Below are 14,822 nucleotides of genomic sequence, written 5' to 3' on the forward strand. Positions count from 1 at the left end.
ATGCATATATATGTATATAAGTATATATATGTACATATGTATATATATATGTATATATGTATATATGTATATATATGTATATATGTATGCATATATGTATATGTATATATGTATATATATATATATATGTATATATATATATATATATATGTATGTGTATATATATATATATATATATATATATATATATATATATATATATATATATATATATATATATATATATGTATATATATATATATATATATATATATATATATATATATATATATATATATATATATATATATATATATATATATATATATATATATATATATATATATATATATATATATATATATATATATATATATATATATATATATATATATATATATATATATATATATATATATATATTAAACTTCTGTTGTGTGTCGGAATACTGACATTTAGAACAAAATTAAGGTTTAGAATTGCCTCGGAGAAATTTGCATTGTTAACAATGAATTAAACAAAAAGTTATATTTTTACTGACAAATACTATATTATAATTTTAACTTTTTCTATGACTATACCCATTTTCTTACTCTTTTCTTTGTATTTTATATATTTTATATTTTTGTGATAAAATAAAAAAACTTAGTTGTTCTGCTTCTGAACACTGATGAAAACACAAAATGATGGGCTTCATCAACAATCAAAAATATATACATTTATTTTGCAAATTCCATATTATTAGGGTGGCGCCCTTCAGAGAATTAAAAATACAAAATTATCTTCATCGAAGCCGATGCTTTACATTCTGCGTTCAGTGGCAGACTACTATTTCATATTGTTTTACAACGCATGGCTTTAGCCCTCTGGTGGGAAAGACTTTCAAACAAAACTTACAACAGTTACTTTTCTCAACAACTAAAATTTAGAATAGTGTGATTAAGTAGAATATGTGAACTGTTTGCAATTTCAAATTAATATTGAAATGTACAGGTTTAGAATTTTCTACAGTGAAAAATTTTCGGAACATCAGTATTCTCAAAAGTATACAAAAGCTAGACGTTAAGAACGTATCCAATGAGCGAGCAAAGCGAGCATTTGATTGCGAGGCAATCCGAAATGAACTGCGAAAGCAGTTCCGGGGGTTGGCGAGCGCCAGCGAGTAGGGGGCAAATCCTCCTAGTTACGTATAAATTTCTTATGTTGCTGATGCTCAACTAAATTTAAGTAACAGCAAATGAATGTAATATAAGCTTGAAATAATTTAAAATATATGCATAATTTACTTTTATAATAACATTTATTAGTATAACGTTGAATCTTATTTATTTATGATTAAAATATACACAAAAAAAACTTATTGACAAAGGGATTTCACGCCTGTTCTTTGCCACTCGCTGTCCGCACGATTAATTCACAACCATTTTTGTTTCCTAACTCGAAGCAGATTTATCAAGCAAAATTAGAAATTATACGATTAAATTATCTTCTTCTTCAATACTACATCCTGACGCAGGCCAAGGCTGTCACCATGAGCCTATTTGACACAGTCTGGATCAATAGATCTCCATCGTTTGACTCCCAAATATAATGAAATGATCCTTAAATGTTTGATTCTTTTAACACAGGTTTTTCATACATTCATTTCTCGATTTCATTGGTATCTAATTTAAACTTAATTAATTTCCTCAGTTACCCTTGCAAACAAATTTGCTTCATTAAAAAAAAAAAGTTTACTTCATCATAAAACTCGTTGAATGTTTTTCACCCTATTTTTAATTCCATCAAATTCTCGTCTTTAGCAATAGTGCGAAAAGTTAATTCATCGTATCTTTATGAAATTTTAAAAGAGTATTTTTACTAAACATTTTAATTGTACAATAGATGTTGACTATGCATATTTTTGCATGAAATATATTATAAAAACTAATATATCATGTCAAAAATTGGACCTAACTTTTTCAATTTAATAAACATCATTTACAGTTTTAAATCTTCAATTTTGAATAAAATTTTCAGGATTACTACTTTCCATTTAATAGAAATAGAGCAAAATCAGCAAATTATAATTTTGGCATTCACCAAACTCTGATAAAAAATGGCGTACATTCACACCTTACCTTAAACACATAACTCACAGAAGAAAATCAGTTCGTACAAGCAAATGGTATAGTAATGTATATATATATATATATATATATATATATATATATATATATATATATATATATATATATATATATATATATATATATATATATATATATATATATATATATATATAAACACAAATAATAAAATAAAAATTAATATAAAGAGAAACTAAAAATGGGAAAGCTAATAGTCGTTATCAAGACACATCTATTGGTTGGTATAATGTGATATTTCTGAAAAAAGAATAATTATCCTAAGATAAAAAATTAATATATATATTGCGTTTCATTAAACATACGCAAACAAACATCAGAATTTATTTATCTTATTTGTATATCTTGTTTATAGTTTTGACCCATCTGAGTAATAGATTAATGTGTTCTACAGGAGCTGTATGCGCTGGAGTTGTTGGGAAGAAAATGCCAAGATATTGTCTATTTGGTGACACGGTGAATACAGCATCGAGAATGGAATCAAGTGGTCTTCGTAAATATTTAAATATGTATAAAATTGTACAATAAAAATCTAATTTAATCAATGAGTCTGAAAACAAGCCATATTGATTTGAAATTCACTGCAGATTATTTGCTTCCGAACTCATCGATTCAATTAAATTTGCTATTTCGGGAAATTTAGCTTTTATTTATTTCCTTTTTTTCATTGGAGACTTTCTTTCCCCCAAATCGTATTGTTTAATCATTTAACATATTCTAAGAATTTTTTTTCTTCAAATAATTAAATTAAGTTAAAGTAAAAAGAAAACAAATTCTACCCCAAAATGGAACAGTGGCAAAAATGTATTTTTATCTTAATACAAATGCATTTGTTACTCTAGGTTTTATTTTTACAGAAGCAAGTTTGACATTTTTTTTTACCTTTTATGTAAGCATTTGAAACATTTTTGGGATTCTTAGGTCCTATTGTTTTGTTTTCTTTTGTTACATTTCAATTTAAATTCGAAAATTCTTATCTAATTACTTTAACCTCAATTTACCTAACTTAGGTTAATTTGGTGTTACGTAAATTACAATTTAAAATGTTCAATTAAACAATTCTTCTTCTTTTTTTTCTCCTTGCAGCACTTCGTATTCATTGCAGTGAATCATTCAGACAAATGTTGCTAAAATTAGGTGGTTATACTTTTGAAGAAAGAGGAACTGTACATATAAAGGTACATTTTTATAACATATATTTAAATAACCATACCTTTGTACCTTGTGAATAAATTGAGAGTATTAGCTTTTTTAAAACCTATCGCAAAATCTACAACAGTTGTTTTTTGGATACTATTTTTATTCAGACATGTATAAATTTTAATTAGCCCATTCTGCAAATCACATATTTTATAAGTACAAAATCAAAAATGAAACACGAGAATGTCTTTTGATCTAATGATTGGATTTTCACTTATCTTCTGGCAGACAATTTTAATGGTTTGGGGTGTTAACTTTAAAAATGATGATTAAGTAGTATATGAGATATAGTGAAATCCGACCCAAAAACATATAATATCTGAATGAACATATATTTTCGGAGTACTATCTGACTGAAAATATTGGGCATGCGGGGAGCACTCAATTATTGGGAAAGATGGTTGGTGAGGAGATATAGTTCTGTGAGTAGAGCTTGTAATTGGACAAATAATAATAATTAATATTAAGCAGCAATGGCTCAAGGAATAGAGCGTTCGCCTTCCAATGAGGTGAACCGGGTTCGAATCCCAGTCGATACGAATTCCGCATCCGGCTTGCACAGACCACAGTGCTGACATGAAATATCCTTAGTGATAAACGGATCATGGGTTAGAGTCCCCTTGCCGCCAGGATAACCGTGGAAGGTTCTCGTGGTCTTCCTCTCCATGAAACGTAAATACAGGTTAGTTCCATCAAAAAGTCCTTCACGAAGGCAAATTTCTCCCAATACTCGATCCAGGAGTTCCCTTGTCTTCTGGATTGGGTTCAAAATTACAAGGCTACGGAGTTCAACATTATTAGTTGAAGATCCATAATATTGGGTCGGCTGTTCAACGGCGGTTATACAATAAAATAAAATAATTATTATTAGTGAGGAATAGTATAATAATTATAATATTTTAGTGAGTTTCATTAGTTTAGTGAGGAGTGCGATTTAATTGGACCTTTTAGTATTAATATTTTGTTTTTACTAACGTATTTCAAACACTTTTGCGCTCAATTATAAATATCATTTCTTCGAAAATAATTCTGCTCAAAAAAATAAAGAAATAAATATTATTACTTTTCACCATTTATTTTCATTATGATTAGAAAATATTTGAATTGTAAGACATATATAATATTTTCAGCATTTCAAACTATTCTGTCAAATTTTTACATTATTGTATATTATACTGTTACTAGGAGGCTTCGCCCCCTGCTCGCTGGCGCTGGTCAACCCCCCGAACTGCTTTCGCAGTTCATTTCGGACTGCTTCGCAATCCAATGCTCGCTTTGCTCGCTCATTGGATACGTTCTTAACGTCTAGCTTTTGTATACTTTTTTGAATACTGAAGTTCCTAAAACTTTTCACTGTAGAAAATTCTAAACCTGTACATTTCAATATTAATTTGAAATTGCAAACAGTTTACATATTTTGCTTAATCACACTATTCTAAATTTCAGTTGTTGAGAAAAGTAACTGTTGTAAGTTTTGTTTTAAAGTCCTTCCCACCAGAGGGCTAAAGCCATGTGTTGTAAAACAATATGAAATAGTAGTCTGCCACTGAATGCCGGATGCAAAGCGTCGGCTTCGATGAAAATAATTTTGTATTTTTAATTCTCTGAAGGGCGCCGCCCTAATAATATGGAATTTGAAAAATAAATGTATATATTTTTGATTGTTGATGAAGCCCATCATTTTGTGTTTTCATCAGTTTTCAGAAGCAGAACAACTATAAGTTTTTTATTTTATCACAAAAATATAAAATGTATAAAAAACAAAGAAAAGAGTAAGAAAATGAGTATAGTCATAGAAAAAGTTAAAATTACAGTATAGTATTTGTCAGTTAAAATAAAACTTTTTGTTTAAGTCATTGTTAACAATTCAATTTTCTCCGAGGCAATTCTAAACCTTAATTTTGTTCTAAATGTCAGTATTCAAACACACAACAAAAGTTTAATATGAAGTTGTAAAATGCATATATATATATATATATATATATATATATATATATATATATATATATATATATATATATATATATATATATATATATATATATATATATATATATATATATATATATATATATATATATATATATATATATATATATATATATATATATATATAAAAGGATAGTAATTATATAAGTAAAAATTAAGGTAGTATTGTTAAGTTGAAACACAATATTTTTAGTTTTGATGTCAGCAATACAATTCAATTTTTCACAAAAACGATTGTTTCCATTATTAAATTCAGTGTCAACAATTCAAATTTTTCTGAGGCAACTCTTTACCTCTAAATATTATTTCTTTTATGTACACATTTCTAAATGTCAGTATTCAACCACAAAACAACTTGAAGTCCTCAAATTTAGCATGAAGTTGTAAAATGTAATGAAGGAGGGTCATAGCAATAATGTAAGTAGAAGTAAAGTTAGTACTGTATAATTAGAACAATATTCTTCAAAAAGCAGTTGTAGAAGTAGCTGGATAGAAGTTTTTTTATTCAAAACTTTTTATAAAATTTCTTTAAAAACACAATTGTTAATCTGGGCATTTGGCGATACAACACTTATAGAATTGAAGGATTTGTTAAGTCAAGCGCTCAGGTATCATAATTTTGATCTAGTTGCGCTTCTATATCATTTTGATTTATGTTGCTAAGTTAACTTTCAAAAAATTCTATGGCTGGCAACAGCATTTATATTTTCTAAGTTGTTTATTTTTATTTCTTTTAGAATTGGGTATAATATGAAAAAAACACAACTACTTCAACTTCGAAAATTTTACTAGGAATAACATTTACCTTTTAGTTTTATTAATAAGCTGAGTTTTAAATATGTTTACTAAATTCATAAACTTAGATAAAATAACAAAATAAATTATTTCAAGAGGAACTAGACTAATACAATTCCAACCTGCCGAGTAGCGACTTATAACAACACACTTCATTTAATGTTTACTTGTTGCTTGAAATCAGGTTCGCAGAAAATGCTGTTTACTAGTTAAATTTAGTAGGAATAACACGACCTGTGACGTAGGCTATAGTATACCTAATTCGTTCCTTTTTTAGCGAAATGCTCTTTAATGTAATGTTTGTAATGTTTTTTAAGTGTGTTTAAAATTAATTTTTCCATCGTGGCAGCATTTCGTATGTTTGCCAGAAGAATTTCTTTCTTTGGCCCAGAAGTAAGCATTACAATAACTACATTGTTCCGTCAATGAGCCAATATTGTACTCTTCGACATCTACTGTTACATCTTGAACAGTTATTATTGCACTTGATCTCTGCAATCTACGTCTAACATAACATTCCTCAACACTTTCCTGGGTTCTTCGAACACGTTTTCTTTCATTACGTTTAAAAGCCCTAGCAGCTTCACTAATGTTCTGAATTTTAAAGCGTGAAAATTCAATGCATAAATAAACGCGAAACATAAAAAAATTCAATGCATTCAATACAAACACTTAGACGTTTTTTAGACGTTTAGGTAGCTCCCAGTAGAAAAATATCAATTCAACAGCGGCCTTTTAAAGCATTCTCACTTCAATTAATTAATTAATTAATTCCTAATTGAGTTTAAATTAAATATTATCATGTTTTTAGGGCATGAATCTGAATTGAACAACCTGATAATGCTCACTCTGGTTATTGTTTCCGTTTTTAAAAGCGCTATATGTTGAGCCACCTGAGCTAGATTTGGCATGTGACATTTTTAGCAGCAATCATTGGTCGATTTTCTAACGTTGCCATTCAGGGAGTTGTAATGAGGCTTTTTTTTGGTGCCGTTTAAGAGAAATATATATAGATTTTTGTCATTTTAAATAAATGACAAATTCTAAAGTTGAATAAAATCTATCGTGAAATTCAAAGAATTCGTACTTTGAAATTTTCATTTCTTTAAAGGCATTTGACCAATTGCAGTCAAATTTTGGAATTTCGTTTCTTACAATAACATTATTTAAAATAATGCAAAATTGTGTATGCCTTAAAATGCAAAACTTTTTCAAACATTATTAAATTAAGTAATACAAAATAATTAATATTTTGTAACAAATTTTATTTTGATGGTATTATCGTAATAATGTCTATTTAAAATAACGTCTGTGTCTTCATTATCTTTATTTTTTAAAAAAAGAAAAAGCATAAGCTCATTTAGAGTTAAAAAATACTTTTAGATTTATAGGTTTATACCATTGTCACACAGTTAAACGTATTTTAAAAACAAAATTATTATCACTTTCCAAAAAGCTAGAGGTCAGCCAGTCTACTTTTATTAGTTATCCCAATTACTAAAGAAAAACATCTAATATAAAATAATAAAAGATTATTATTAAATAATTAATAGTATTTCTTCAATATTATAAAAGTAATTTGGAAAACTTGAAGCATCGAAATGTTTTTGAATCTTTATGCTTTTGAGTATTTTGACTATTTATAGCAAGCAATAATATATTTATCGTATCTTCCTTAAAGGGCAAAGGTGAAATGGTTACATATTGGTTAATTGGACAAGAAAAATACAGAATAAAGAACTCTCCTCGTCCAGCAACAAATAAGATTTTTCCTAACTCTCAACAAGTTACGAGATCTTCATTAAAGCAACGTAATCGAAACACATCACCTACCTTCAACAGAAAATTTTCCCTAGATTCACGCAAAATTTTACGATTTGACCCACAAATCCACACAAGTTCATCTAAAAAGCATTGCAAATCTAATCCCAGACTGAAACCATTGTTGTACCAGAGCAAAAGTTACAACTCTTTCTTCCAGGATTACGAACTACCTAATTTATATCGAAATTCTTCCTCTTCTGACAGAAGAAATTCATCATGTCCATGCTTAGAAGGAGATTGAAACTGAAAGATTTCGTCCTGTCTTACCCTTCTTTTTAAAAATATTTTTAAAAAAATCATTTGAACTAAATGGGGGGAAATGACATCTTTCCAGTGTAATGAAGCATTTTTCCAATGTAATGAAGCATCTTTCCAGTGTGATGAAGGACTTTTTCAATGTGATGAAATATTTTTCCAATGCAATGAAGCATCTTTCCAGTGTGATGAAGGATTTTTTTCTATGTGATGAAACATTTTTCCAATGTAATGAAGCATCTTTCCAGTGTGATGAAGGATTTTTTCAATGTGATGAAACATTTTTCCAATGTAATGAAGCATCTTTCCAGTGTGATGAAGGATTTTTTCAATGTAATGAAACATTTTTCCAATGTAGTGAAGCATCTTTCCAGTGCGATGAGACATTTTTCCAATGTAATGAAGCATCATTATATTTTATAAGTCCTGCAAAGTGAACTAAAGTGATACTTCCAACTTTCACGCGTATTAACAACTAATATTAAAAAGTTAATGAAAAATTTCAGTTGCTTGCACACGTATATAAATTTTTTTTTCAGGCTGTTTGGAAGCACTTTCTTTAGTGTTTTTGGGATATGGACACAGTTCGGGGCTAAAAATAAAAACTACAACTGAAGTTACAAGCATTCCCATAGGTAGTTTAGTTTCAATTGTATACTTTACACGCTACAAATTACATTTTTGCAATATTTATTACGATATTTTGCATTTACTTAATGCGATTCACGCGATAATAGCATTATCTTGTTTATTTCTTGTGTTACGCAAGTCGAAATTAATAATTTTAATCTTTTTCTTCAACTGCACTGACTTTACGTATCGTACATTGTATATTGAATCATTTACTGATGAAAGAAATGTTTTGATGTCACATTTTTTAATCAATGCATGCTGTTGTTCATTAATTCTAAAATGAGTTACTTTCAAAGCGCTTGCAACTGCTTAACACGTATCTGGAGAACCATCAAGCATGCACCTATGTCTAATTTTCAAATAAAAAGAATCAATTTAATATTTTAAATGTAGAATATGGAAATTTAAATTTACTTTTGTGTCTGTAAATGTATCTATAAATATGAAAATGTATCTATAAATGTAAACTTATGCGTGTTTGATTCATTGAAACTTCTATTTGATTCAGTATTTCTATGAGTGATTTGTCATTTTTTATGATTATCGATTATGACCCCCTGACAGAAATTCTAAAACCATTAGAATTAACTTTAGTTTATTATAAATATTCAAATTTTTAACATTACATTAATATTTAACATGCGCCTACATTTGCATAACAAGAACCAATTTAATATTTTAAGTATAGAATATGTAAATGTAAATTTGCATTTATTTATGTGTATGTAAACGCGTTTATTTAAGTATGTATATGTAAATATGAACTTGTAAATATGAATATGTATATTGTAATATAAATATGAATATGTATAATTTAAAATTGTGCAAATTTGTGCTTGTTTTATTCATTGAAACTTTCATTTGACCGTTTTAACCAAATCTGAGAGTGATTTGTCATTTTTTATGTACACTATGATCAATTATGAAACCCAGACATAAATTCTTAAATTTTAAATCAACTTTCAAACACCTTATCAACTTAATTACTTTTAGGATTCAGCAGCATTTCTTTTGGTTTAACGCCAATCCCTCCATAAAACTAATGCTTCGGACTATCATGAAAAGAGATTCTTTGTTAAAAGTTAAGAGTATACATGCATTTTTCTTTATTTATGGAAAAATAATGAAGAAATTAAAGAGAGAGAAAAGAGAGATCCTTTATAATGCAAAATTAATTCCGATTTTTCCTTTCCTTTGACAAGGATTTACGAAGAAATAAAGTTTTATACCTGTTAATTTTAATTCACCCGGGAAAATAAACATTTATACATATTCTACTTGTATCTGCTATTTACATTTTACCCAAATAATTTCATGTGTCTCAAATTATCGTAGTTACATGGGCGTCGCAGCAGGAAAGGGAGTTCGGACCCTTCAATATTTGGGGATTCAGAACCTAACATTTCGAGAGAAAAATTATTTCTGTTTTATTTTTAGTAAAAATAAAATAGTTTTTTTTTCGTAATAATAATAATTATATAAACAATTTATTTCGTTAAAAAAATTCTTGTATAAAAAAAATTTATATAAAGGCAATGTACCAAAAAAAACTTCATCAAAAATCAACAAAATAAGTGTTTTCATAAATAATATAATTGTTACTGCCAGTCTAACTTTTTTCTCTCAAATGAAGAACAAAACACTCTCGACACTGAAGAAAATTGAAGACAAAAAATCCTTTTAAATATCCCACTTTATACCACGCACTGAGCTCTCTGATCCCACCAAGAAATAGCCGCTTCATTTTACTCTATGGAAAAATGTCTTTCGCTTCTTTAAACAGCTTTTATCTTATTTATAGCCTGAGGCTCTTTCGTACTGCTATATGATTTTTAGAAACATTGGATATCTACAGTATAGTTTCTTTATCCAATTTCCATCATGAATTGACACTAACAGACTTATCTAGAATCTCACAGAACTTTCTTTAAGCTTTCTTTGGAAAAGTAAAAGGGGGGCTCTTTGGGATAGAAGTTTTGCAGTGAAGAGTGGACACTTTTGTCCGCATCACGGACCACACTAATGAGACATTAAACTTTTTTCCGTAATTTTTAAGTGCTTTCCCTCTCTCAAAGCCAGTCTTTCTGACAAACTTACCAATAGCGAGAATTGTTCAGTCAGCTCTTTTACTCTAGATCAGTATTTCCCAACCTTTTTTATGCCTTGCCCCACCTAAGCCTTTCTAAAATTCTTATGCCCCTCTATATAACATATACATAATTTTTAATATTAAAAAAATTGAATTGTTCACTTAAGAAACTTAAATTATAGGTTTTAGGAAGAAATCACTAGTTGTTAACTAAACACAGTAAGTTAATTTTCAAAACATATAATGAAAAACTAAAATTCAAAATAATTTAAATTAAAATTTTTCAATAATAATTTAATATTTTAATTAAGTGGGATCCTTGCTCTTGATGCAAGGAGATTTTATCCTAGGTTCCAATTTGGTTAGCTTCAGTCTCAAGTCTCACCGTTGTGTTATATCCAGAAGATTTCTTTCTTTTTTTATCAGTTAATCATTTACAGCTAAATCTACATTCAGCTAAATATGAAGATGGAAACTGTAACAATAGTTTTCTTGCACATTTAATAGAATTTGGGCATTTGATTTCTGCTTCCTAACCAAGCCATGCTTTACTCCTTCTATATGAAATAAAGTTTTAACTGACATATCATTTTGCATTTCTACGAGTTCTTCTTGATACTGTATAATTGATATATCAGACAAATCCACTAACATTGACTGCATCATCTATGTTGGAAAATCAATTTTGTTTTAAAATTAAAAAATCTTTCTTTTATGATCGACAATAACAAGTAAAGCGGTATCATTTATTTCACATTTTTGGAGTGTTAATATATTTCTGACATAACTCAATAAGGACAATGAAACCAAATATCTTCGCTTTTGCATCAACATGAGTTGAGTTTTATTTGTTCCTTGAAGTTGCTTATTTAATTTAGTTTTTCAAACATATCGGCTAAATCACTCACTAATGCTTTACCATCGACTGTTAGCAAATACTTCATTTCAGGTTTGTCGCTTAAAAAATCACTAAGTCACATAATATTTATTGGCTGCAATTATTTAAGAATTTGCTTTTTTCTTTCAATTTTGTCCCCGAAATTCAGCATTGCATTTAAATGGCCTGGATCTAAAGGATTAAAATCCTGTCTAGTCCATTTTCGAATTGCCCCCTTTAACAATCAAATTGCCCCCCTGTGGGGCGTGGGCCCCACGTTGGGAAACACTGCTGTAGATTATATGACTGGACATAGTCCATTCATCCGAAAAAATCCTACGATTACGAATCCTACGAAGAATACGATTTTTTTCTCAACCTTTCGGGAATATATTAGTGAATTTTATTTATTTATTTTTTTAAAAAAAAGCCGAGATAAAAAAAATCTCTAAACCTACTTGATTTCATAAGGAAACGGAAAAGTGAGAAATGTGTTGAAACACGATCGTTAAAAGCACCAGCAGGATTTCGCTGGCAATCAAACAAATTTTGGTGCTTTCATACACTTATCAGTGATTTATCAGATTTTGATAACTTTGTTGCGTTTTCAAGCTTATAATTATTAATACCTGATGTGTAATTCTATTTTAACGTCTTTCTATTCAAGGTTTTTAAAGATGCATATTTAAAACTGTGATAATGGAATTTCCTCTATGTTTTCTCTTACTATAATGAATTGATGGCTATGTTTGATAAAAAAAAAAATATGTCTTTCTTGCTTTTTGTGTGGATGTCTTTATATTTCGTTAAATTTCTGAAGCTAATAACAATGAATTTAACTTGAAGCAAAATGACTTAATCTGACCATTGTGCGTAAGGTTAAAACAAAAATGCATTAAAATCCTTTCAAAGTGCAGAGTACGAAATACAAACGATAAGAAAATAGTTATAATTAATAAAAATATTAGTGTTGCACTCTTGCAATACTGTATTCCAGTTTTAGTATTTAGCGTTGCACTAGACAATGTATTTAGCGTATGTGACTGGTGGCTTCACACGTATTCAATTTTGGGTATGAATTAGTAGTTCTTCTCACGTATAGTTTCTGAACAGCCACACTGATCAAATCCAATAATTTATTTCATATTCCCTCGAAACAAATTAAATATAATATTTCTACTGAATGGAAAACTTTTTGCTGCATCTGCTGATGATGCTCAATGCTGAAAAACTCATGCTGTCGTAGGGGCAATTCTCATTACAGTACCTTAGATTCACTGCAGTACCTTATATTTAATTCTTAGAGTCAAATATTTAAAAATAAACAACAAATAAACTTGTAGCGTATGAGAAAATCTCACTCATGAAACATTCAGGCTGCGATATCTTTACTGAACATTCTCACGCCATGCTCACATGTGCGTCGCACGTAAATTTGATTCGTGCACTGGAGTTTTCTTCATTGTAGCATGGTAACGTTCCTTCTTTATTGTGGCCTATTAAATTTAAAAAAGAAAAATGCTTGATATTTTTTCTTAAGCATGCGAATACAAAATAACAACGCTTTTTCTAGAGAATGAACATCCAAAACAAATCGAAAAAGTTTTTGTAAATAAACAGAAAAAAGTATGTTTCTTATCCTCCTGTTAGAGTTGAAACAAAATGCTTGCGAAATCACTCTATTAAATTTAATGATCTAATATGAAAGGTCTATTTAAACTTCAATTTCTATACTTTTCTGAATCATATTACTTCAAGCATTAAAATATACAAAAAGTATACAGAAACAATAATTTTATGTCATTTAATTTTGCAAAAAATGTTTTTTGACAACAATTTTTATCAAAAAGTTTAAAGTTTCAATTAAAAAATCATTATTTATAAACTTGTAAAATAAATAATGCTTATGACAAAAAAATTACTCTAAAAAATTCTCATATTGAAATAAAAAACTTTCATATTGCTTTTTTATTTTTTTATTTTTTTTATTCTTAACCAGACGTAGAAAATCATTCCGTATACAACTATCATCAAACTAGAAGGAAACATTTTGCAAGTAAATTTTTTATTATATATATCATAACACTATGAATCTGGAGAGTTCCAAAATGAATTGTTCTTCGTTTGAAAATTTTACTCTCAAATAATATATACATAAAATATCCCTTCATTACTATTAGATGACAATCCACACAACAAAATTTCATAATTGTAAGATCTCGATATGAATTTAAAAATGTAACTTAAAAACAGAATAGCTGAATTCTAGTTGAAATTAATCATTCAAATTTAAAGAATAATTACTAAGAAAGCGATAAAAATTTATTCACAATCAAAGCAAATGATACTATTTCAAGTAATTCGTATGATTCTTTATTGTTCTTTTCTGAATTATATAGATACAGAAATATATACTGTTCTATGAAAAAGACGAATATTCTTTAACTATTACAGTTCTACACATTCAAAAATCACATTTATTCATTGGAATGAAGTAAACAATGTTAACTTCACTTTAATTTCTAATGAATTGAAGACAACAAAAAAAATTTTATTTTACCTTAATTCACTCATCTTTATCAGTAGACGATCACGAAATTGGAAGTTATCGGTTGCAAGTTGGTTAGAAGAAAAAAAATTTGGGAAATTGCTTTTCAAATATTGGGCGAGTTCTGCTTCCGAATGATTTACCAATGATCTGGATCGGGTTTTTTTAAAGTCTTCTGCCTTTTCAGGAAGGAAATTTTGCTACTTTTTTGCTGCTGAAAAAAAAAAACTCCCTACTCCACTAATGTTGTTGTGGTTCATTTACGTCGCACTAGAGCTGCACAATGGGATATTGGCGATGGTCTGAAAAAAATCCCTGAAGAAGATCCGAAGACATGCCATCACAATTTTGATCCTCTGCGGAGGGGATGGCACCCCCGCCTTGGTAGCTCGCCGACCTGCACGCGAAGTCGAGCACTTTACGGTAGAACAGTTTAACGAGGACCAATACCGCACACCCTCGGTCCCTACGCAGACTGATCCATAT

General features: G+C 28.5%; 1 protein-coding gene across 1 annotated transcript in view; it reads left to right on the forward strand.

Moving 5' to 3' along the window:
* LOC107442186 (guanylate cyclase 32E-like) overlaps positions 1 to 9,484 on the forward strand; it is a 123,133-nt gene extending 113,649 nt beyond the window's left edge. Inside the window, exons 19-21 of the mRNA XM_087165809.1 lie at positions 2,521 to 2,619; positions 3,213 to 3,304; positions 7,792 to 9,484. Coding sequence (XP_087021935.1) covers positions 2,521 to 2,619; positions 3,213 to 3,304; positions 7,792 to 8,175 — 575 coding nt within the window. The 3' untranslated portion in view covers positions 8,176 to 9,484. The remainder of the gene's footprint in view (positions 1 to 2,520; positions 2,620 to 3,212; positions 3,305 to 7,791) is intronic.
* The last annotated feature ends 5,338 nt before the right edge of the window (positions 9,485 to 14,822 follow it).

Source organism: Parasteatoda tepidariorum, chromosome 6 (genome assembly GCF_982258835.1).
Source record: "Parasteatoda tepidariorum strain Cologne lab strain chromosome 6, Ptep-v5.0, whole genome shotgun sequence".
In the NCBI taxonomy this organism is placed as follows: Eukaryota; Metazoa; Arthropoda; class Arachnida; order Araneae; family Theridiidae; genus Parasteatoda; species Parasteatoda tepidariorum.